This window comes from Bufo gargarizans, chromosome 2 (genome assembly GCF_014858855.1).
Source record: "Bufo gargarizans isolate SCDJY-AF-19 chromosome 2, ASM1485885v1, whole genome shotgun sequence".
NCBI lineage: Eukaryota > Metazoa > Chordata > Amphibia > Anura > Bufonidae > Bufo > Bufo gargarizans.
The window spans coordinates 66,825,080-66,850,243 of NC_058081.1; the positions used below are offsets into that span (position 1 = coordinate 66,825,080).

General features: G+C 46.0%; 1 protein-coding gene across 8 annotated transcripts in view; it reads right to left on the reverse strand.

The window, feature by feature from the left end:
- Positions 1–25,164, reverse strand: part of ADGRL1 (adhesion G protein-coupled receptor L1) — a 356,531-nt gene that overhangs the window by 174,023 nt on the left and 157,344 nt on the right. For all 8 annotated transcript variants that reach the window (XM_044279114.1, XM_044279111.1, XM_044279116.1 and 5 more), the window contains one exon: positions 22,744–22,872. In XM_044279114.1, the coding sequence (XP_044135049.1) occupies positions 22,744–22,872 (129 nt within the window). The remainder of the gene's footprint in view (positions 1–22,743; positions 22,873–25,164) is intronic.

Genomic DNA, 25,164 nt, shown 5'->3' on the forward strand with positions numbered 1-25,164 from the left:
GTTTCAGCTGCAGCACGCACGGGTCAGTCGCACTACAGAACAGCACCACTTCACCACCAATGACTGGGCCTCCATGCGAGACCTGTGTGCCCTGTTGCGCTGTTTCGAGTACTCCACCAACATGGCCAGTGGCGATGACACCGTTATCAGCGTTACAATACCACTTCTATGTCTCCTTGAGAAAACACTTAGGGCGATGATGGAAGAGGAGGTGGCCCAGGAGGAGGAGGAGGAGGAGGAGGAAGAGGGGTCATTTTTAGCACTTTCAGGCCAGTCTCTTCGAAGTGACTCAGAGGGAGGTTTTTGGCAACAGCAGAGGCCAGGTACAAATGTGGCCAGCCAGGGCCCACTACTGGAGGACGAGGAGGACGAGGATGAGGAGGAGGTGGAGGAGGATGAGGATGAAGCATGGTCACAGCGGGGTGGCACCCAACGCAGCTCGGGTCCATCACTGGTGCGTGGCTGGGGGGAAAGGCAGGACGATGACGATACGCCTCCCACAGAGGACAGCTTGTCCTTACCCCTGGGCAGCCTGGCACACATGAGCGACTACATGCTGCAGTGCCTGCGCAACGACAGCAGAGTTGCCCACATTTTAACCTGTGCGGACTACTGGGTTGCCACCCTGCTGGATCCACGCTACAAAGACAATGTGCCCACCTTACTTCCTGCACTGGAGCGTGATAGGAAGATGCGCGAGTACAAGCGCACGTTGGTAGACGCGCTACTGAGAGCATTCCCAAATGTCACAGGGGAACAAGTGGAAGCCCAAGGCCAAGGCAGAGGAGGAGCAAGAGGTCGCCAAGGCAGCTGTGTCACGGCCAGCTCCTCTGAGGGCAGGGTTAGCATGGCAGAGATGTGGAAAACTTTTGTCAACACGCCACAGCTAACTGCACCACCACCTGATACGCAACGTGTTAGCAGGAGGCAACATTTCACTAACATGGTGGAACAGTACGTGTGCACACCCCTCCACGTACTGACTGATGGTTCGGCCCCATTCAACTTCTGGGTCTCTAAATTGTCCACGTGGCCAGAGCTAGCCTTTTATGCCTTGGAGGTGCTGGCCTGCCCGGCAGCCAGCGTTTTGTCTGAACGTGTATTCAGCACGGCAGGGGGCGTCATTACAGACAAACGCAGCCGCCTGTCTACAGCCAATGTGGACAAGCTGACGTTCATAAAAATGAACCAGGCATGGATCCCACAGGACCTGTCCGTCCCTTGTCCAGATTAGACATTAACTACCTCCCCATAACCATATATTATTGGACTCCAGGGCACTTCCTCATTCAATCCTATTTTTATTTTCATTTTACCATTATATTGCAAGGCTACCCAAAGTTGAATGAACCTCTCCTCTGCCTGTGTGCTAGGCCTAAATATATGCCAATGGATTGTTGCAGTGGTGGCTGACGTGAAGCCTCATTCTCTGCTATGACATGCAGACTGATTCTCTGGTGACATGAAGCCAGATTGTCTGTTACGGGACCTCTCTCCTCTGCCTGGGTGCTGGGCCTGAATTTATGACAATGGACTGTTGCAGTGGTGGGTGACGTGAAGCCTGATTCTCTGCTATGACATGCAGACTGATTCTCTGGTGACATGAAGCCAGATCCTCTGTTACGGGACCTCTCTCCTCTGCCTGGGTGCTGGGCCTAAATTTATGAAAATGGACTGTTGCAGTGGTGGGTGACGTGAAGCCTGATTCTCTGCTATGACATGCAGACTGATTCTCTGGTGACATGAAGCCAGATCCTCTGTTACGGGACCTCTCTCCTCTGCCTGGGTGCTGGGCCTAAATTTATGAAAATGGACTGTTGCAGTGGTGGGTGACGTGAAGCCTCATTCTCTGCTATGACATGCAGACTGATTCTCTGCTGACATGAAGCCAGATTGTCTGTTACGGGACCTCTCTCCTCTGCCTGTGTGCTAGGCCTAAATATATGCCAATGGATTGTTGCAGTGGTGGCTGACGTGAAGCCTGATTCTCTGCTATGACATGCAGACTGATTCTCTGGTGACATGAAGCCAGATCCTCTGTTACGGGACCTCTCTCCTCTGCCTGGGTGCTGGGCCTAAATATCTGACAATGGACTGTTGCATTGGTGGCTGACGTGAAGCCTGATTCTCTGCTATGATATGAAGACTGATTCTCTGCTGACATGAAGCCAGATTGTCTGTTACGGGACCTCTCTCCTCTGCCTGTGTGCTAGGCCTAAATATATGCCAATGGATTGTTGCAGTGGTGGCTGACGTGAAGCCTGATTCTCTGCTATGACATGCAGACTGATTCTCTGGTGACATGAAGCCAGATCCTCTGTTACGGGACCTCTCTCCTCTGCCTGGGTGCTGGGCCTAAATTTATGAAAATGGACTGTTGCAGTGGTGGGTGACGTGAAGCCTGATTCTCTGCTATGACATGCAGACTGATTCTCTGGTGACATGAAGCCAGATCCTCTGTTACGGGACCTCTCTCCTCTGCCTGGGTGCTGGGCCTAAATTTATGAAAATGGACTGTTGCAGTGGTGGGTGACGTGAAGCCTCATTCTCTGCTATGACATGCAGACTGATTCTCTGCTGACATGAAGCCAGATTGTCTGTTACGGGACCTCTCTCCTCTGCCTGGGTGCTGGGCCTGAATTTATGACAATGGACTGTTGCAGTGGTGGCTGACGTGAAGCCTGATTCTCTGCTATGATATGAAGACTGATTCTCTGCTGACATGAAGCCAGATTGTCTGTTACGGGACCTCTCTCCTCTGCCTGGGTGCCGGGGCCTAAATATCTGAGAATGGACTGTTCCAGTGGTGGGTAACGGGAAGCCAGATTCTCTGCTATGATATGAAGACTGATTCTCTGCTGACATGAAGCCAGATTGTCTGTTACGGGACCTCTCTCCTCTGCCTGGGTGCCTGGGCCTAAATATATGACAATGGACTGTTGCAGTGGTGGCTGACGTGAAGCCTGATTCTCTGCTATGACATGCAGACTGATTCTCTGCTGACATGAAGCCAGATTCTCTGTTACGGGACCTCTCTCCTCTGCCTGGGTGCTGGGCCTAAATATATGCCAATGGACTGTTGCAGTGGTGGCTGACGTGAAGCCTGATTCTCTGCTATGACATGCAGACTGATTCTCTGCTGACATGAAGACAGATTCTCTGTTACGGGACCTCTCTCCTCTGCCTGGGTGCTGGGCCTAAATATATGCCAATGGACTGTTGCAGTGGTGGGTGACGTGAAGCCTGATTCTCTGCTATGACATGCAGACTGATTCTCTGCTGACATGAAGCCAGATTGTCTGTTACGGGACCTCTCTGCTCTGCCTGTGTGCTAGGCCTAAATATATGCCAATGGACTGTTGCAGTGGTGGGTGACGTGAAGCCTCATTCTCTGCTATGACATGCAGACTGATTCTCTGCTGTCATGAAGCCAGATTGTCTGTTACGGGACCTCTCTGCTCTGCCTGTGTGCTAGGCCTAAATATATGCCAATGGACTGTTGCAGTGGTGGGTGACGTGAAGCCTCATTCTCTGCTATGACATGCAGACTGATTCTCTGCTGACATGAAGCCAGATTCTCTGTTACGGGACCTCTCTCCTCTGCCTGTGTGTGTGCTGGGCCTAAATATATGCCAATGGACTGTTGCAGTGGTGGCTGACGTGAAGCCTGATTCTCTGCTATGACATGCAGACTGATTCTCTGCTGACATGAAGCCAGATTGTCTGTTACGGGACCTCTCTCCTCTGCCTGTGTGTGTGCTGGGCCTAAATATATGCCAATGGACTGTTGCAGTGGTGGCTGACGTGAAGCCTCATTCTCTGCTATGACATGCAGACTAATTCTCTGCTGACATGAAGACAGATTCTCTGTTACGGGACCTCTCTCCTCTGTTCCAGTGGTGGGTGACGGGAAGCCAGATTCTCTGCTATGGGACCTCTCTCCAATTGATTTTGGTTAATTTTTATTTATTTAATTTTTATTTTAATTCATTTCCCTATCCACATTTGTTTGCAGGGGATTTACCTACATGTTGCTGCCTTTTGCAGCCCTCTAGCCCTTTCCTGGGCTGTTTTACAGCCGTTTTAGTGCCGAGAAGTTCGGGTCCCCATTGACTTCAATGGGGTTCGGGTTCGGGACGAAGTTCGGATCGGGTTCGGATCCCGAACCCGAACATTTCCGGGATGTTCGGCCGAACTTCTCGAACCCGAACATCCAGGTGTTCGCTCAACTCTAGTTATAAGAGCTTCTAAAGCACAGGCAGAAGAGAAATTAGCTCAGTCAGGGAAAAAAGGCGATAAGGCATTCTTCAGATACATAAATGAAAAATGGAAACTAAAACAAGGAATTTCAAAATTAAAAACAAAAGAAGGAAGGTGTATGGAAGAAGATAAAGAACTAGCTGACTGCCTCAATGAATACTTCTGTTCAGTTTTTACAAAGGAAAATGAAGGAGAAGGACCTCGGTTAGGAAAGAAGACTAATGAATCTTTTGATGCATGTGTCTTTACAGAAGAAGAGGTTCTAAGTCAGCTGTCTAAAATTAATACAAATAAGTCACAGGGGCCTGATGGGATACACCCAAGGCTATTAAAAGAGCTTAGCGGTAAACTAGCAAAACCATTAACAGATTTATTTAACCAATCACTAGCAACAGGAGTCGTCCCAGAAGATTGGAAATTAGCAAATGTTGTGCCCATTCACAAGAAAGGTAGTAGGGAGGAATCGGGCAACTATAGGCCAGTAAGCCTGACATCAATAGTGGGGAAATTAATGGAAACCATACTTAAGGAGAGGATTGTGGAACATCTAAAATCCCATGGGTTGAAAGATGAAAAACAGCATGGGTTTACTTCAGGGAGATCATGTCAAACTAATCTTATAGATTTTTTTGATTTGGTGACTAAAATAATAGATGGAGGAGGTGCAGTAGACATCGCTTATCTAGACTTTAGTAAGGCTTTTGATACTGTCCCACATAGAAGGCTCATCAATAAAATGCAGTCATTGGGCTTGGACTCCCATATTGTTGAATGGATTAGGCAGTGGCTGAGGGACAGGCAACAGAGGGTTGTAGTCAATGGAGTATATTCAGACCAAGGTCTTGTTACCAGTGGGGTACCTCAGGGATCTGTTCTGGGACCCATATTGTTTAATATCTTTACCAGCGAAATTTCAGAAAGCCTCAATGGTAAGGTGTGTCTTTTTGCTGATGACACAAAGATTTGTAACAGGGTTGATGTTCCTGGAGGGATACACCAAATGGAAAAGGACTTAGGAAAACTAGAGGAATGGTCAAAAATCTGGCAACTAAAATTTTATGTTGATAAGTGCAAGATAATGCACCTGGGACGTAAAAACCCAAGAGCAGAATATAAAATCAGTGATACAGTCCTAACCTCAGTATCTGAGGAAAGGGATTTAGGGGTCATTATTTCAGAAGACTTAAAGGTAGGCAGACAATGTCATAGAGCAGCAGGAAATGCTAGCAGAATGCTTGGGTGTATAGGGAGAGGCATTACTAGTAGAAAGAGGGAGGTGCTTATGTCGCTCAACAGAGCACTAGTGAGACCTCATTTGGAGTATTGTGCTCAGTACTGGAGACCATATCTCCAGAAGGATATTGATACTTTGGAGAGAGTTCAGAGAAGAGCTACTAAACTAGTACATGGATTGCAGGATAAAACTTACCAGGAAAGATTAAAGGAACTTAACATGTATAGCTTGGAAGAAAGACGAGACAGAGGGGATATGATAGAAACTTTTAAATGCATAAAGGGAATCAACAAGGTAAAAGAGGAAAGAATATTTAAAAGAAGAAAAACTGCTACAAGAGGACATAGTTTTAAATTAGAGGGGCAAAGGTTTAAAAATAATATCAGGAAGTATTACTTTACTGAGAGAGTAGTGGATGCATGGAATAGCCTTCCTGCAGAAGTGGTAGCAGCAAATACAGTGGAGGAGTTTAAGCATGCATGGGATAGGCATAAGGCCATCCTTCATATAAAATAGGGCCAGGGGCTATCCATAGTATTTAGTATATTGGGCAGACTAGATGGGCCGAATGGTTCTTATCTGCCGACACATTCTATGTTTCTATACAAAACTTTTGTCCTATTATAGCACGGCATGAGCAGCCATAAAACTCCAACATTTGAGGTTCCTCAAGCCTCAACCATGTAACTACTATCTAGTGAATACATAGGAAAATCTGTTTTCATGTCTACAAAACTTGACAAAATGTCTGTAACAGGCAGTGGGTGTGGACCCACTGTGCCAATTAACTATTTTGACTTTGGGCTAAACCAAATGGCATTGTCCTGACAGTTCCCTGATATTCACCCATTAACCCTTGTGCAGGGATCTGGACTCTGCTGCAGGGAACTAACCAGGCCACTACCTCCTGAAATAGTCCTGGTGTAGATGGCAGCTGACCCATAGGGGTCAAAGACACTGGTGTGAAGCGCCAAGGGATCAGGCAAAAGTTGTAGTCTATCTACAGTCCAATATCAGGCCAGGCTGAGGACATGCATATTCCAGATAGCGCTTCCAAGGCTGGGGCAGGCAGATTACGTGAGAAAAACAGATAGCAATGCCGAGGTTGGGGCAGGCGGCAAGAGTAGAATCAGTAGTCAGGCAAGGTGTGGCACACGGGTTGTCAGATCCAAGATCCCACCTTTATTGGTTACTAGGCACTAGAGAACTCAAAGCTCAGGCATGGAGGTGTGTTCACACCTCAGCTAAATAGGGAGCTCCATTTTGCTTTTGGGTGGCAGATTTTGCTCAAATTGTACCTGAGGTACTACTACTTTGGAAACCCCTAAGAATTTACCCCATTTTGGAAACTACACCCCTCAAAGAATGTATCAAGGGCTGTAGTGAGTGTTTTGATCACACAGACGTTTCATACTGTAGAAGGCATAAGACTCTTAAAATGTTACTTTTATTTCATTGCAAAATGAAAATTAATAATTATAATCCTCCAAAAAAATGTATGTCATGAACCTAGGTTCACTCAAAAGAGACTTATCATAAGGGTAGGCAGATGGGGGAAGGGATAACGAAACAGGGAATGGGAATCTTTCCCTATCTTGATCCCTATATATTCCTTAGCCCAGAGATATGCTGTAATGGTGGGTACTCTCTGTCCTTGTGCCTGCCCTAAATTACCCTGTCATACCCTACTAAGCCCTGTCGCGTTAGTAGAGATTATCTATTCATCTCACCCAGTTGCTAATCGATATAACCCTTGTATTGTCTATCATTTCATTCACTATATACCCTCTCTACTTTTACCCCCTGAGGAACCCATTTTGGGCTTAGTAGGGTATGAAAGGGTCATTTAGGGCAAGTTCGAGGACAGAGAGTATTATGGAACTTCTCTGGGTTAAGAAGTATATAGGGATCAAGATAGGGTGAAATTCCCCTTCCCTGTTGCATTATCCCTTCCCCCATCTGCCTACCCCTATGATTAGTCTCTTTTTCAGTGAACCTAGGTTCATGACATTAAGGGGGTTCTCCGGGTTGAACCTATTTTTGGCTATGAAAAGCTAACCTGTGGAGCAAAGATTATTGCTCACATACTTACCTTTCACAGTGCAGCCATTCTTGAGATTTGCCTTACGGTCACGTGGTCCCTACAGATGGCTTTTCTGTGCTTCCGGGCAAAGTCAGTCTCCTAGTCTTCTACCCTTCTCTTCCTGCCTTGAGCAGTAGACGGATCGTCACTAATGACGTCACCCCCTCCTGGAAGTGGAAGCGCCGGCCTCCGTCTTCTTCCCCAACGCAGGCACAGTATGCACAATTACAGCGCTCATGCGCCGGTATCTCTGCTCCGGCTCCGTACCCACATGCACTGCGCATGCGCCGATATCTCCTCCGGCTCGTACTTGTACATGTTTACAGTGAGGGAAGCGCCAGAAACTGCTTCCTATTGGGATTGTCCTACACTACTCAAATTACTAATATAATTAGTAATTTGAGTAGTGTAGAAAATAAAGGACTAATAAACTTTTACTTGTGTGCTTTTGTTTTATTTCAACTTCGGCAGGCATTTGCGCAAATTAGAAAACTTGGCTTGCTAGCTACAAAAAGGTGTGTGCAGTGATTTGTTTTTTCTCCTACATGTGTAGCAGGCAGGGACAGCCTAAGTCTCATGTCTGCGCAGTGCGGCCAAGTTTGAGTATGAATAAAGTTAGGAAAGAACTAAACAGGAAACTGAAGAATGTAAACAGCTCTGCCTCAAAGAAACCAATACTAACTAAGCTTTACACAGGAGAGTCTGAAGCACAAACAGGGGAAGAAAAGCACAAAAATTGGGGGCATATGTATGCATGTAGAGGGGTGTTAGGAGCACAAAAACAGAATTTTGATTTTGGGACCGGACAACCTCTTTAACTTTCTTTTGAGGATTATCATTATTATTTTTTATTTTGTAATGAAATAAAAGTTATATTTTAAGAGTCTTATGCATTCTATGATACGGTTTCCCTTAGCTGCATGACTCATGGTACATATCACCGATTTTCATATATTACTCTTTTTCTAGGATAGGGACAGTGGAGCTGTAATTACACCTGCTCCTGCTGCACAGCAGTGAACAGAACACAGCACTTGTATGAGTGCAACGCCCTTATACCGGCGTCTGGGGTGTCCCTTTACCCTTTAGGAGGTTTTTACAATATATTTTTTTCTTACAGAGCAAGTAGTTGTGACGCCAGTTGCATTGTAGCAACGAGGACATGAGGTCCCCTTTGTAGATGGTAGTGTTGGTACCCAGGTGTTGGATTGCCAGAGTGGTGTAGAGTAAGCACACAGTTTGGTACTGTCCGAATCCGGTTCTTAATGGCACACAGTTTTTATGCGTTGTCCATATCCTGTTCTTATCCTGTTCGTAATGGCACACAGTTTTTAACGTTGCACTAATCCCATCCGTGACGCCACTTGATGCAACGGTCGCCTACTAGTGACTTGGGGTATCCCTTGCCTCTGAAGAGGTTTGCTGTTGTCGTGCATTGAAGCAATGAGGACATGGAGTCCCCTTTAAGTGTAGTGGTGTTGATACCCAGGAATGCCAGAGTGGTATGAGGGCTGCCTATAGTGTCCCTTAGATGTGGCTTTAGCACTTTGTCGCTGTGCTCCTACCTAGATATCCGGAACCCCAAGCGTTGTAGTCAAAAGCAGTGCAAATAGGGTTGTGGGTGAAGTGGGTGAATAAAGAAACTGAGTCCAGACTTGTATTGAAACAATCAAATGCAGCTTTACTTGGCAAACTTTCATTAAAGGGGTTATCCCATCTTAGACAATGGGGGCATATCGCAAGGATATGCCCCCATTGTCTGATAGGTGCGGGTCCCACCGCTGGGACCCGCACCTATAAGGAGAACGGAGCAGAGAAATTGGAGGAGGGCGCACTGCGCATGCGCAGCCGCCCTCCGTTCATTTCGGCTATTTCCGTCGGCCCCATAGAAATGAATTGGAGCGTTGGCCGCGCATGTGCGGTGCGCTCCCATTCACTTCAATGGGAGCGGCGGGGAGCTGCGCCTGGTGGTGGTCGGGCCATGGGAAACCCGGGGTCCTCCAGCCACAACTCTCCCCGGCTCCATTCTCGTTGTAGGTGCGGGTCCCAGAGGTGGGACCCGCACCTATCAGACAATGGGGGCATATCCTTGCGATATGCCCCCATTGTCTAAGATGGGATAACCCCTTTAAGGAACAATTTTCCAACTTTTTCTTGGTTACCGGACAGGCTTTGGCTTAAGTTCTGGCAGGCGAACACTCTGAGCTCTGCTACATATGAACTCTTTCGGCCATGCTACGTTAGCTGACTTAGATAGGTACTTTTCCTTCTGCTTTCTGCTGCAACTTTCTGTCTGACTCTATCTTTCTCTTTGTCTTGTTCAGGGAAACTTTCCTCCTGGCTTCAGAGGCTTGTAGCTGGGGCCTCTATGCCCAGCAGAGCAGACAGTGCTCTGCTGGCTGGAACACAGCCACCCCCTTGCAGGGGCTGCTCTTAACTGCTTCCTGCAAGCTTGTCCAGGAAGGACGAGAGCCTGCTACTTCCCCATACAGGGGCTACTCTCAACTGCTTCCTGTCCCCATGGAGGGGAAGGCTAGACTGCCTTCACTAGCACTAAACTCCTCCATCTCTAGAAAGGGGAATAGAATGGAAGAAGGGTTCCATCTAGGGTTGAGTGGACCCGTGAATGTTTGGGTTCTCCGGGTTCGGCCAAACTTCGGATCAAAGTTCGGGATCGGGACCCGAACTTGACCCAAACTCGAGCCCCAACCCCATTGAAGTCAAAGGGGACCCGAACTTTGGTGCACTAAAATGGCTGTAAAATAGTCATAGTAAGGGCTAGAGGGCTGTAAAAGAAAGCAAAATGGGGGTAAGAGCAGGACATTTGCCCTGCAAACAAATGTGGATAGGGAAATGACTTAAAATAACATAGAATATAAAAAAATTAATATCTTGAATTAGGAGGCGGAGGTCAAAGTGGAGGAGGAGGTTGAGGAAGCGGTGGACGTGGCGGTGTAGGTGGAAGCGAAGGTGGAGGAGGAGGAGGTAGCCAACACAGATTTTTTTTTTTTTTTTTTTTTTTTTTATACAATTGGGAAGACCCCAAAACATTGGGAAATAGAAAAGAGAATGCAAAGAGAAAGTACGCTGGAGTCTAACAATGGCTGGGTGTGGCTGGTATATTTATCTATTCAGCACAAGGAACGGACAAGTCCTGTGGGATCCATGCCTGGTTCATTTTAATAGGCGTGAACTTGTCCACATTGGCTGTGGACAGGCGGCTGCGCTTATCTGTGATCACCCCCTCTGCCATTCTAAACACACGTTCGGACAATACACTGGCCGCAGGGCAGGCCAGCACCTCCAAGGCGTAAAAGGCAAGCTCAGGCTATGTGCCCAATTTGGAGACCCAAAAGTTGAATGGGGCAGGCTGTAGCTGGCCAGCTAAGACCTGTCCTAGGTTGCTAATATAGCTTGACCTGCCAATAACCTTAATACAGTTCCCATGTTTATAAATTAAATATAAAAGCAGAGTTATTTACTGTGACTTCATGTTTGGATGTCATATAACTGTTATATATATATTGTGTTTACAGAAGCAGAAAATATAATATTGCTTACAGATTCATTATATGGATGTGAGGTAAGCTCAATGACACAGCAGAAACAACAAAAAGCATAGAGTTAAACTGTTGTTTCTGGGCAAGAGTCTTGATCAATCATAGCCAGCCTCACACACAGCCAGTGTGGGAAATTCCCCTAGCAGGAGCTGCTAGAATCATTAGACCAGAGGAGAGAAGCTGAACAGACATTCACTCCACTAAGAGCAGTTATATAATGTTCCTACTGTTAATATAGTGATTAGAACTGAACCAGTTATATGTGTGTTTACTTACAGTTCCACCAAATTCAATTGCAAACTACAAAGTTCACAATTCAAATTCCATATTGCAATCCAAATTGCATATAACCATACCAGATCATACTCGACCAATCTGCAAATAGTTACTGCTAACAGCATATTGCAAATTGCGACCAAATTTAGCACCTCTGATATACCTATTAGAGAGTTTATAAAGTGCTTAAATAACTTAAAGTGAGAGTACAGATGCTAAAGAGAGAAATATATCCACCATTTTATGTTGAATGACAAGATTAAACAGTTGAACCACCATCTTCTGCATACTGCCCTTTTATGAATCTTTATGCAACAAGTGTTATGTACATGGACTACCTGCTGCGGAGGCGGCAGTGTTATATATGAAGAAAAGTTAAGGTTAATAAAGAAGTTATTTCAAGCATTTGGTGTGCTTTTTAAACCTACTGTTTCCATAGAACGGCGCAAGAGGAATTACATAGTAATAGACTGGTTAGACTAAAAGGTCAGAGATATCAAAATTCTTCTAATGCCACAGCGCAAAAGACACTTCATAGTGCTGCGCCTGCCACACAGACCCATCAGTCAGTACATGTAGGCGTGTACACACATACTGCTCCACCATGTTGCTGAAATGCTGCCTCCTGCTAAGACATTGCGTATCAGCTGGTGGTGCTGGTTGTTGTGGCGTGCTGACAAAGCTTTACCACATTTCAGCCATCCTAACCCTTCATTCTGAGGTGCTGGCGGTGCCTCAGCTGCGTTGGCGACTTCTTCCTCCTCCTCCTCTGCCTTCGCCTTGTGCTTCCACTAAGCCCCCACTGTCAGGTGTGAATGCCATCTGCAGCGAGTCTACCAGCGTGCGCTTGTACTCGCGCATCTTCCGATCACGCTCCAGTGACGGAATTAAGGACGGAACATTGTACTTGTAGCGGGGATCCAGCAGGGTGGCCACCCAGTAATTAGCACTGGTTACAATGTGGGCAACTCGGCGGTCTTTGTGCAGGCACTGCAGCATGTAGTCTCTCATGTGTGCCAGGCTGCCCAGAGGCAACGACAAGCTGTCCTCTGTGGAAGGTGTTGTCTGTGTTCTCTGTATCCCCCCAGCCACGCTCCAGTGATGGCCATGATCTGCTTTAGGTGCCATCCTGCTGTGAACACGGTTCCTCCTCCTCATCATCCTCCAGAACTGTGTCCTGGCTGTACAGTTGTGTACCTGGCCTCTGTTGGTGCATGTGAATGACTGGCCTGATAACCATGGAAATGACCCCTCTTACTCCTGTGCCACATCGTCTTCCATCATCGCCTGAAGCGTTTTTTCTGGCCATGTTGGTGGAGTACTTGAAACAGCGCAACACGTCCCGCATGGAGGCCCACTCGTTGGTGGTGAAGTGGTGCTGTTCCGCAGAGCGGCTCACCTGTGCGTGGTGCAGCTAAAACTCCACTATCGCATGCTGCCGCTCGCACAGTATCTCCAGCATGTGCAAGGTGGAGTTACACCTTGTGGGTATGTCGCATATGCAGCCTTTCAACAAGCTATATTAAATGCCTGTACACCAAAATCGAACCCAAACTTTTCCTGAAGGGTTCGGGTCCGGGTACCCGAACTTGCAAAGTTCGGTATGGGCCCGAACTTTACAGTTTGGGTTTGCTCAACACAGTGGCGGATCCAGAGCCTGGTCTCGGGAGGGGCACTTTCAGATTATTTTCTGTCCGCCGCCACAAAACAATGGTGCTTATAGAGCAGACTCCACAGTGTAGGCTATATGTGTATAACAATCATATTTCACATGAACACTCACAGTTACTTGGGTTGGCCCTTGGGGATCTCGGACGCCACTTCCACACTTTGGCCGGGGGCTCGGCGGAGCTGATGTGTTTTATCCTAATGAGAAAGATTTCATAATAAGGATTTGGAGAAGGGGCAGAGGGACAGCAGAGCAGGGAGAGGCTGGTGCTGCTACTAGGGGGTCATACCATGGGGGAGTAATAAAGCCCACCATAATGCCCCCCTAGTAGAAATAATTCTCCTTATTATGTGACAATGCAAAAAATACCCCCTTGTAATGCCCCCAGTTGAGCTAATGTCCCCATAGTGCCCCCATAATGTGCCAGTATAAAATACCCCTATATAGTGCCCCTAGTAAATGACCCCATAGTGCTCCACACCCTCCTTCCTCCTAGTGCCCCCCATAATGTACCAGTATAAAATGCTCCAGTAGATGCCCTCAGTGTCCCCCATAATTTGCAAGTATAAAATACCCCTTCTTTATGGCCTCAGTAGATGCCCCTATAGTGCCCCAATCATGTGCCAGTAATAATAGCCCCCTGTGCCAGTAATAGCAGCCCCCAGTAATAACAGCCCCCCTGTGCCAGTAATAACAGCCCCCAGTAATAACAGCCCCTCTGTGCCAGTAATAACAGCCCCCAATAATAAGAGCCCCTCTGTGCCAATAATAACAGCCCCCAGTAATAAGAGCCCCTCTGTGCCAGTAATAACAGCCCCCAGTAATAACAGCCCCTCTGTGCCAGTAATAACAGCCCCCAGTAATAACAGCCCCTCTGTGCCAGTAATAACAGCCCCCAATAATAAGAGCCCCTCTGTGCCAATAATAACAGCCCCAGTAATAAGAGCCCCTCTGAGCCAGAAATAAGAGCCCCCAGTAATAACAGCCCCTCTGTGCCAGTAATAAGAGCCCCCAGTAATAAGAGCCCCCCTTTGCCAGTAATAACAGACCCCCTTTGCCAGTAATAACAGCCCCCAGTAATAAGAGCCCCCCTTTGCCAGTAATAAGAGCCCCCCTTTGCCAGTAATAACAGCCCCCCTTTGCCAGTAATAAGAGCCCCCCTTTGCCAGTAATAACAGCCCCCCCTTTGCCAGTAATAACAGCCCCCAGTAATAAGAGCCCCCCTTTGCCAGTAATAAGAGCCCCCCTTTGCCAGTAATAAGAGCCCCCAGTAATAAGAGCCCCCCTTTGCCAGTAATAACAGCCCCCAGGTGCCAGTAAAAGTATTGTATATAATGAAGAAAAAAAAAAAAACACATACTTACCTCCATGTCAGTGATGCGATGCAGGCCTCTTCTGGCCTGTGTCCCACGCTGTATGGCTGAGGCGGCGCGATGAAGTCATCGCGCCGCCTCCGCCGGCCTCTGATAGGCTGCAGGCACTAGGCCGGCAGCCTATCAGAGGAAGGGAAAGGGACACGCCTCTCCCTCCCCTACCGCAGCACAGGCAGGCATCTGTATCACTGTCCTGAGGACAGCGATACAGATGACTGGAGATGAGCGCTTCCACAATGGAAGCGCTCATCTCCCTGTGCCCCGCTGCCGCCGCCGCCCGCCGCCAGCTCGGGGGAGGGGGGGGGCAATTGCCCCGTTGCCCCCCCCCCCCTGGATCCGCCACTGACTCAACACTAGTTTCATCCTATCTAACTCAGCTCTACCAGAAATGCTGGTGAGTCAGGTACATTACATGTTAAACCTTTACAGAAGCATAAATATATTTACACACTGCACAGGACATAGTATTATTTGCAGGAGATGACACAGAATCAACCATTACAGATAGTGGGAGTCCAAAAAGAGGTGGTAAAGCCACTCTGGGGCATTACATGAGAACTATATTATATTCCCACAGCTGATCGACAGGGGTGCCTGTCAGCCTTTTAAACATTCTTATGTAGCAAAACTAGGAAAATATAGTAGCTAAGCCAGCCTCACATCTGCAACTAGCCTTTTCAGGACAAAAGCCCTTTAAGAGGGAGAGGCAGCTTTTCCAGTTGCAAGACATTGAATGGACCTCTGGGTGGGTACTATTTCTATAATGGAGACCAGTTAATATACGTGATAACCACTGTAGGCTAGACAGCACTCCTCTTGATTTCTGGGAAAATATATGCAAATTATCATGTCTAACAACTGCTGCCATCAGATAGGCTTAGGAAAGCTAATTTGGGTATCTTTCCCAGAAACTCAGAGGGGCATTGCTTGGCCTGCAATACTGTGCATATTGTCAAGAAACACAGAGTAGCATGCTGGGCTCTCTTTCTCTTTCTCTCTCTCTCTCTCAAAATGGTTTGATAAGAAATGGGACTTTTTTTATACTTGAAACTTTTATTTTTTATAAAACACTTTTTAAATTTTTCTTTCACTTTTTTATTTTTGTCCCATTATAGGACTTCAGATTTTGAGGGTCTGATCCCTGGTTCAATGCAGTACAATATATGCTGTATTGTGCTACATTGAAACTGTCAGTTTCACAGTAACAGTTGCCCATGAGGCCCAGCCTGGGGGCTTGGTCTTATAGGCTTCTGTACATGGCAGGCCTTTGTAACAATACTGGGTGCTATGGTAACCATCAGCACCCTGCGATAACAGGGAGCCAAAGTAGTCAAAGAGGGAGCTCCCTCCCTTTGTAAACCCCTTAAATGCGGTGGTCAGCATTGACAGTGGCATCTAAGAGGTAAATCTGCCAGCAATAATGTTTTCAGCGATGCCGGCTGGTACATTAGATGTCTGGCTATCTGTAACAGCCTCGCCACTATCCTTGATCAGGCAGGCACAGGAGCTGACATAGAGGGATCAGCGTGTGTACAGAGTGTGTCAGAAGCTCACTTCCCATACTGCGTATATGGGTTATATAATGGGTTATATAATGGGTGGTCCTGTATATTTTAGCAGCGTTTGTTTTTATCCTTTATTATTTCTCTTGTTGGTGCTTTAAATCAGGTTGTGTTATTTGATTTTTACTGATTCACCAATGAATTGTCCCTGTATTCTGTCACTGTGTACATTATCCCTGTACTGTGACATCACTGTGTACATTATCCCTGTCCTGTGACATCACTGTGTACATTATCCCTGTCCTGTGACATCACTGTGTACATTATCCCTGTACTGTGACATCAACTGTGCACATTATACTTTTGCTGTGACATCACTGTGTATATTATCTCTGTACAGTGACATCACTGTGCTTATTGTCTCTTTACTGTGCTATCACAGTGCAAATTATCCCTGTACTGTGACATCACTGTGTATATTATCACTGTCCTCTGACATCACTGTGCACATTATCCCTGTACTGTGACATCACTATGTATATTATTCCTGTACTGTGACATCACTGTGTTTATTATGCCTGTACTGTGACATCACTGTGTATATTATCCCTGTACTGTCACATCACTGTGTATATTACCCCTGTACAGTGACATCACTGTGTATATTACTCCTGTACTGTGACATCACTATGTACATTATCCCTGTACTGTGACATCACTGTGTACATTATCCCTGTACTGTGACATCACTGTGTACATTATCCCTGTACTGTGACATCACTGTGCATATTATCCCTGTACTGTGACATCACTGTGTACATTATCCCTGTACTGTGACATCACTGTGTGCATTACCCCTGTACTGTGACATCACTGTGTGCATTATCCTTGTACTGTGACATCACTGTGTATATTATCCCTGTACTGTGACATCACTGTGTACATTATCCCTGTACTGTGACATCACTGTGTACATTATCCCTGTACTGTGACATCACTGTGTATATTATCCCTGTACTGTGACATCACTGTGTATATTTTCTTTGTATTGTGACATCACTGTGTATATTATCCCTTTACTGTGACATCACTCTGTATATTATTCCTGTACTGTGACATCACTATGTATATTATCCCTGTACTGTGACATCACTGTGTACATTACCCCTGTACTGTGACATCACTGTGTACATTATCCCTGTACTGTGACATCACTGTGTACATTATCCCTGTACTGTGACATCACTGTGTACATTACCCCTGTACTGTGACATCACTGTGTACATTATCCCTGTACTGTGACATCACTGTGTACATTATCCCTGTCCTGTGACATCACTGTGTACATTACCCCTGTACTGTGACATCACTGTGTATATTATCTCTGTACTGTGACATCACTCTGTATATTATTCCTGTGCTGTGACATCACTATGTATATTATCCCTGTACTGTGACATCACTTTGTATATGATCCCTGTACTGTGACATCACTATGTATATTATCCCTGTACTGTGACATCACTATGTATATTATCTCTGTACTGTGACATCACTCTGTATATTATTCCTGTGCTGTGACATCACTATGTATATTATCCCTGTACTGTGACATCACTATGTATATTATCCCTGTACTGTGACATCACTGTGTATATTACCCCTGTACTGTGACATCACTGTGTACATTACCCCTGTACTGTGACATCACTGTGTATATTATCACTGTACTGTGACATCACTGTATACATTATCCCTGTACTGTGACATCACTGTATACATTATCCCTGTACTGTGACATCACTGTGCACATTATCCCTGTACTGTGACATCACTGTATACATTACCCCTGTACTGTGACATCACTGTGTATATTACCCCTGTACTGTGACATCACTATGTATATTATCCCTGTACTGTGACATCACTGTGTATATTTTCTTTGTACTGTGACATCACTGTGTACATTACCCCTGTACTGTGACATCTCCTGTTATAGGTAGAGCAGACAGCAGTGAGCATTGAAGAAACGTTGGGGTCACCAACTGTTAAGTTGAGCTTTTAAGGAAGCCACAAGGAGACCAAAGTTCTTGCTTGAAGTAAATAGTTTACTGAGACAATCGATTGGCTCACATAGCAAGTACAGCAGAACACTAATGCTGCATTTTCACTGCCTGAACGACCAAGCAATTATTGAAAAGAGATCATTCCTTCCTGATAGCTGCCTGCTCAAGAACTGCATTTACATACAGCAATCTCCTCCACCATCCATATAGACAAGCGATGGCCACTTCAAGGGCTGCCATCGGAAATTTCAGAGCCCCATACAGTTCTACCTACTAAGAAAAGAGAAGAAGGCCGCTCTCACCTGTGTCCTCTTGCCACGAGCACGGACCTAGTGCCTGGTTTGCACTTAGGTAAAACCTCATGACAATGATGAAGGACCTGGATGTATAATGGCCTGAAACGCGTAACATAATTGTGTGTACGCAAGTTTTTAATAGCCGCTGGAATAAAGTTATTTCTTGAACACCTGAGCTGGACGCGGCAAGCTTTTTTCTGAAGTTCTACCTACTATACAGAAGGTCTGGGGTTCAAATCCACCCAAAGGACTGCAAGTTTAATTTCTTTAGTAAAAATCTATGAAAATGGGAGAGGGTCCCTCCCCCAAATCCCATCGATCCCAAGGGGCCCCACACCGTTATTAAAATTCACTGCACTGAAGTAAACATTAATAAGGCTGGCCGTGGCCCCTGAGTGCCATACCACCAGTGCTGCCCCGATGGCGGCCCTGGCTACTGCCATCGCTCGTCTTCATACAGATTTATTGTTTCGGGGCAGCAGATCACTACTTACATAGCACGATCTGCTGCCCAGAAATGATGACTTGGTTGTCCACATAAATGATGATTTCACCCAATGAACAAAGGTTTCGCTCATTCATCAGGTGACCTGTAGGACCTTTACACTGGCCGACTATCGTATGAGCATTAGTTCTTGATAATTAGCCTGACAATTGTACGTTAGAGATCCACCCAAGACGATGCCGAGATGATGGAGTCAAAGACTTTTGCCATCTTCCATTTGCCTATCTTTAGTCACATGAGCACATAGGTTATTCCAGCAGTACAACAATGTCTTGGAACTGGTTAATATAAAATATAATATGGGTAAAACACAAGGGACACATTTAGGACACAGACACAATTTCTTAGAACATGGAAATTACCCAAGAACATATTTGCGTATGAAAAATGGGGCAAAGGACATAAGAGAGAGACGTGAAAATAAAGTAATGAATCCTTCACAAAGCATGGGTCATGTGAAAGCGACCTTTTGTCATAAATTTAACATAAGATTTGGCAACAAAAGTTGTAAAGGTTTTTGATTGTAATTATACAATCTTTACATCAGAATACAGGGGTCTCTCAAGATACAATAATGGTTGGTTCCGGGACGACCATTGTAGGTTTAGTCCATAATTCAGTAATTGGTTTCAAAGCCCCAAAATATCATCCACAATACGAGAAAAAACTAAGATTGTAAGGCTACTTTCACACTAGCGGCAGGATGGATCCGACAGGCTGTTCACCCTGTAGGATCCGTCCTGCCGCTATTTTGCTATGCCGCCGGACCGCCGCTCCATCCTCATTGACTATAATGGGGACGGGGGCGGAGCTCTGGTGCAGCACGGCAAAAGGCGGCCTCTCACCGCGAACCGCCGCTCCGTCCCCATTGACTATAATGGGGATGGGGGCGGAGCTCCAGCGCAGCACAGCAGTGCATGGCGAAAGGCTGCCGGACTTAAAGTACTGCATGTCCGAATTTTTTAGTCCGACGGCCTCTCACCGCCAACTGCCATGCTGCGCCGGAGCTCCGCCCCGGTCCCCATTGTAGTCAAAGGGGACGGAGCAGCGGTGAGAGCCTACCGGACTAAAAAGTCGGACATGCAGTACTTTTAGTCCAGCGGCCTTTCGCCGTGCTGCGCCGGAGCTCCGACCCCTGTCCCCATTATAGTCATTGGGGACGGAGCAGCGGTTCGCAGTGAGAGCCCGCCGGACTAAAAAGTCGGACATGCAGTACTTTTAGTCCAGCGGCCTTTCGCCGTGCTCTGCCGTGCTGCGCCGGAGCTCCGACCCCGGTCCCCATTATAGTCATTGGGGACGGAGCAGCGGTTCGCAGTGAGAGCCCGCCGGACTAAAAAGTCGGACATGCAGTACTTTTAGTCCAGCGGCATTTCGCCGTGCTGCGTTGGAGCTCCGACCCCGTCCCCATTATAGTCAATGTGGACGGAGCGGCGGCACGGCGAAAAAGCGGCAGGGTGAACAGCCTGTCGGATCCGTCCTGCCGCTAGTGTGAAAGTGGCCTAAGTAAATGAGCAATTAAGACAAAGAAAGTCCTTACACACTGTATAACAGAAGTGGCTGCTGGGAGCTGAAATGAGGACAGGAGCTTTGTCAGGTCTTGTACAGCACCCAGTGTACCAACCTCCTCCTGGCACAGATAGAGGGCAGTACAGGACATGTAATGCCGCACTGTACTGTAAAGAGGAGCGACTATGCACTCAACAGAGCAATGACTACGATTGCTTGGATCTGACTCGGAGGCATTGTATGTTGAGTCAAGTTTCAACTTACGATGTCCCAGGAAAGATCCATTGTATGTCGGAAATATTGTATCCTGAGACCATTGTATCTCGAGGGATCACTGTATACTATTCCAATAAATCATGGAATACTTCATATTTAAAAAATGGATGAAGCTTCTCTAGATTGCAGGAACCCTTGACACACAATTTTCACCTGACTCCATTTTGTATCTCTACTTTCTACTGTACTGTGACATCACTGTGTACATTATCCCTGTACTGTGACATCACTGTGTACATTATCCCTGTACTGTGACATCACTGTGTACATTATCCCTGTACTGTGACATCACTGTGTACATTATCCCTGTACTGTGACATCACTGTGTACATTATCCCTGTACTGTGACATCACTGTGTACATTATCACTGTACTGTGACATCACTGTGTACATTATCCCTGTACTGTGACATCACTGTGTACATTATCCCTGTACTCTGACATCACTGTGTACATTATCCCTGTACTGTGACATCACTGTGTACATTATCTCTGTACTGTGACATCACTGTGTACATTATCCCTGTACTGTGACATCACTGTGTACATTATCCCTATACTGTGACATCACTGTGTACATTATCCCTGTACTGTGACATCACTGTGTACATTATCCCTGTACTGTGACATCACTGTGTACATTATCCCTATACTGTGACATCACTGTGTACATTATCCCTGTACTGTGACATCACTGTGTACATTATCCCTGTACTGTGACATCACTGTGTACATTATCCCTGTACTGTGACATCACTGTGTACATTATCCCTGTACTGTGACATCACTGTGTACATTATCCCTGTACTGTGACATCACTGTGTACATTATCCCTGTACTGCGACATCACTGTGTATATTATCCCTGTACTGTGACATCACTGTATATATTATCCCTGTACTGTGACATCACTGTGTGCATTATCCCTGTACTGTGACATCACAGTGTACATTATACCTGTACTGTGACATCACTGTGTACATTATCTCTGTACTGTGACATCACTGTGTACATTATCCCTGTACTGTGACATCACTGTGTACATTATCCCTGTACTGTGACATCACTGTGTATATTATCCCTGTACTGTGACATCACTGTGTACATTATCCCTGTACTGTGACATCACTGTGTACATTATCCCTGTACTGTGACATCACTGTGTACATTATCCCTATACTGTGACATCACTGAGTACATTATCCCTGTACTGTGACATCACTGTGTACATTATCCCTGTACTGTGACATCACTGTGTACATTATCCCTGTACTGTGACATCACTGTGTACATTATACCTGTACTGCGACATCACTGTGTATATTATCCCTGTACTGTGACATCACTGTATATATTATCCCTGTACTGTGACATCACTGTGTGCATTATCCCTGTACTGTGACATCACTGTGTACATTATACCTGTACTGTGACATCACTGTGTACATTATCTCTGTACTGTGACATCACTGTGTACATTATCCCTGTCCTGTGACATCACTGTGTACATTATCCCTGTACTGTGACATCACTCTGTACATTATCCCTGTACTGTGACATCACTGTGTACATTATCCTGTACTGTGACATCACTGTGTACATTATCCCTGTACTGTGACATCACTGTGTATATTATCCCTGTACTGTGACATCACTGTGCACATTATCCCTGTACTGTGACATCACTGTGTGCGTTATCCCTGTACTGTGACATCACTATGTACATTATCTCTGTACTATGACATCACTGTGTGCGTTATCCCTGTATCGTGACATCACTCTGTTTATCATCCCCGCACTGTGACATCGCTATGTATACTATCCCTGTACAGTGACATCCCTGTGTGCATTATCCCTGTCCTGTGACATCACTGTGTGCATTATCCCTGTCCTGTGACATCACTGTATACGAGACGGTGTGCTTCTCTGAACTTGCGGATAAAATGGTCAAGGTGGAGCCATGTGAAGTTTTGATATGGGGCCTCGGTTACTTGTTACACACATACTGTAAGAGCAGTGAGACTATGGCCTGGATGCATTTCATGTAAGATGTAATATTATAAGTCATAGTCGTTAGAGAGTTATTCTCATTATTAAACCCTTTTAATAAACCAAGTAAGACTGAGTAAGCTCTCACCTTGAGTAGTGGACGTCAACAATATGGTGACTGAACAGAGACCCCACAACACCAGCCAGGCCCCCGCCATACCGCTTGTCACTGTCACTGAGCGCTCCTCTGTGACATCACCTCGCCAGCCAGTGAGCTCTGCAAGGAAAGCAGAAGATATGAAGATATTAATATTACAGAGCCGTCTGTTAGATAATGTCTGATAAGACTTCATAACCACAACCATATTTTTCGACGCATTTTTGCGGATAGCACACTGACCCATTCTTTTGACCATATTTTGGTATGCTTCTATTGATGGGAGTGAGAAAAATGCCGAATGCATTGGAATGTGTCCGCATTTTGTGGATCTGTCGCTTGCCAATCGAAATACGGAGACGGTTGTGTGCATGAACTTGCCTAAGAGAAGTATTTTGTAGGACTTTTTCCTGACCATTGTACCATTTCTGGTATGTCCGCCCCACATCATGTGTTCCTCGATGTCCGAAGTAACCTAAGAGCTGCTGTATCACACGGCACTGGAGATCAGTAAGGGTTAATAACTCTGACACCAGTAGAGGAGCGAGACTATGAGAGAAATCCTCCAGTCCTCAGTGAGAGAGCGGGATCACAGGGCAGACCGCACATATTATATACGTGTGAAAGATACAACAGATTTCCCTCTAACCCCTTATATGAGACGTCCTTCCCCTCCCCCACCAGTAATAGCGCCGCTTTCCCAGATGCCGAGAGTCACCCCTCCTTTATTTCTCATCCATTTCCCTCTCTCATTCTATCTATCTATCTTGATCCATATCTATCTAATTATTTCTATCTCATATCTATCTATCTATCTATCTATCTATCTATCTATCTATCTATCTATCTATCGCCGTCCTATCTATCTCATATCTATCTATCTATCTATCTATCTATCTATCTATCTATCTCAGATCTATCTATCATATATCTATCTATCATATATCTATCTATCTATCTATCTATCTATCTATCTATCTATCTATCTCCGTCCTATCTATCTATCTCATATCTATCTCATATCTATCCACCATATATGTATCCATCGCTATGTATCTACCTATCGTAGACTTTCTGCTCTCAGGGCTCCAGCCATTCCCTTTCTAAGCTCAGCATGTAGACATTCATCGTTCCCTTCTCCCCTCAGTATCCCCTCCATGCTCTCCATTTCCCGCACACCTCTCTCCCTCTTGCTCCCTCCCCCTTCTTTATTAATCCTGGCACGCGCTCCGTCTTGCACACCTTTCTCCATCTCTCATTTGGCTGTAAATTTCAGCGATTATCGATTAAAATACTCTACACATATCTCCCTCATCTCATCCTTCATACACAGCACTGTACCGTCATATCCTTCATTATACATACTGTATAACCTCTCTATATACGCAGCACTCTACCTTCATATCATTCATCATATGTATAACCTCTCTATACTCACAGTACTCTACTTTCATATCATTCATCATACTTATAACTAGGAGTGGGTGATATAGACGATATGCGATATAAACAATATAAATTTGGCCAACAATAGAGATTTCATCTATATCGCCATATTGCGGTAGAACATGGCACGCGAAGCTCTCGGCATGCTCCATGTTCTCCTGAGCCGGCACAGTGGAGAAGGAGGGAGTCCCTCCCTCCCCACTGTGTGCGGCTGCCGCTGACCACCAATGAGAACAGAGGAGGAGGAGGAGGAGGGGAGGGACTGTGGCCACTGTGCCACCAATGAGAACAGAGAGGAGGAGGGACTGTGGCCACTGTGCCACCAATGAGAACAGAGAGGAGGAGGAAGAGGGACTGTGGCCACTCTGCCACCAATGAGAACAGAGAGGAGGAGGAGGGGGGAGGGGGGCTGTGGTCACTGCGCCACCAATGAATATAGTTAATATGCCTGAATACAAACATAGCCTGCATGTGCCGGCCATATACCATACCTGGCTTCTATTACTGCGCGCCGTGATCCTCCGCAATTAACCCCTCAGGTCCTGCCTTCTACTCCCCCTCTTCTAAGTATTATATTAATTGCGGGGCCCCCCTCCACACGATTAAATCATTGGTGGCAGTGGCCCCAGGGTGGCAGCTTCTGATCGGAGCCCCAGCAGTGTAATCGCGGGGCTCCGATCGGTTACCATGGCAGTCAGGACGCTACTGAAGCTGCCTTAGTCCGCTGCCTGCTGCTGTGTGCACTATGCACAGGGCAGCAGGGAGAGTGTGAGGTCCTATTCACCCTAATAGAGCTCTATCAGGGTGAATAGCACAAGGGTTCTAGGCCCTAAGGAGGCTAATAGTTATTAAATAAAAAGTAAAAAATAAATAAATTTAACCCCCCCGAAATATAGAATATATAGCGATATATATTGCATATCGCACATGCTTAAAATGATATCGCAATATAGATTTTAGGCCATA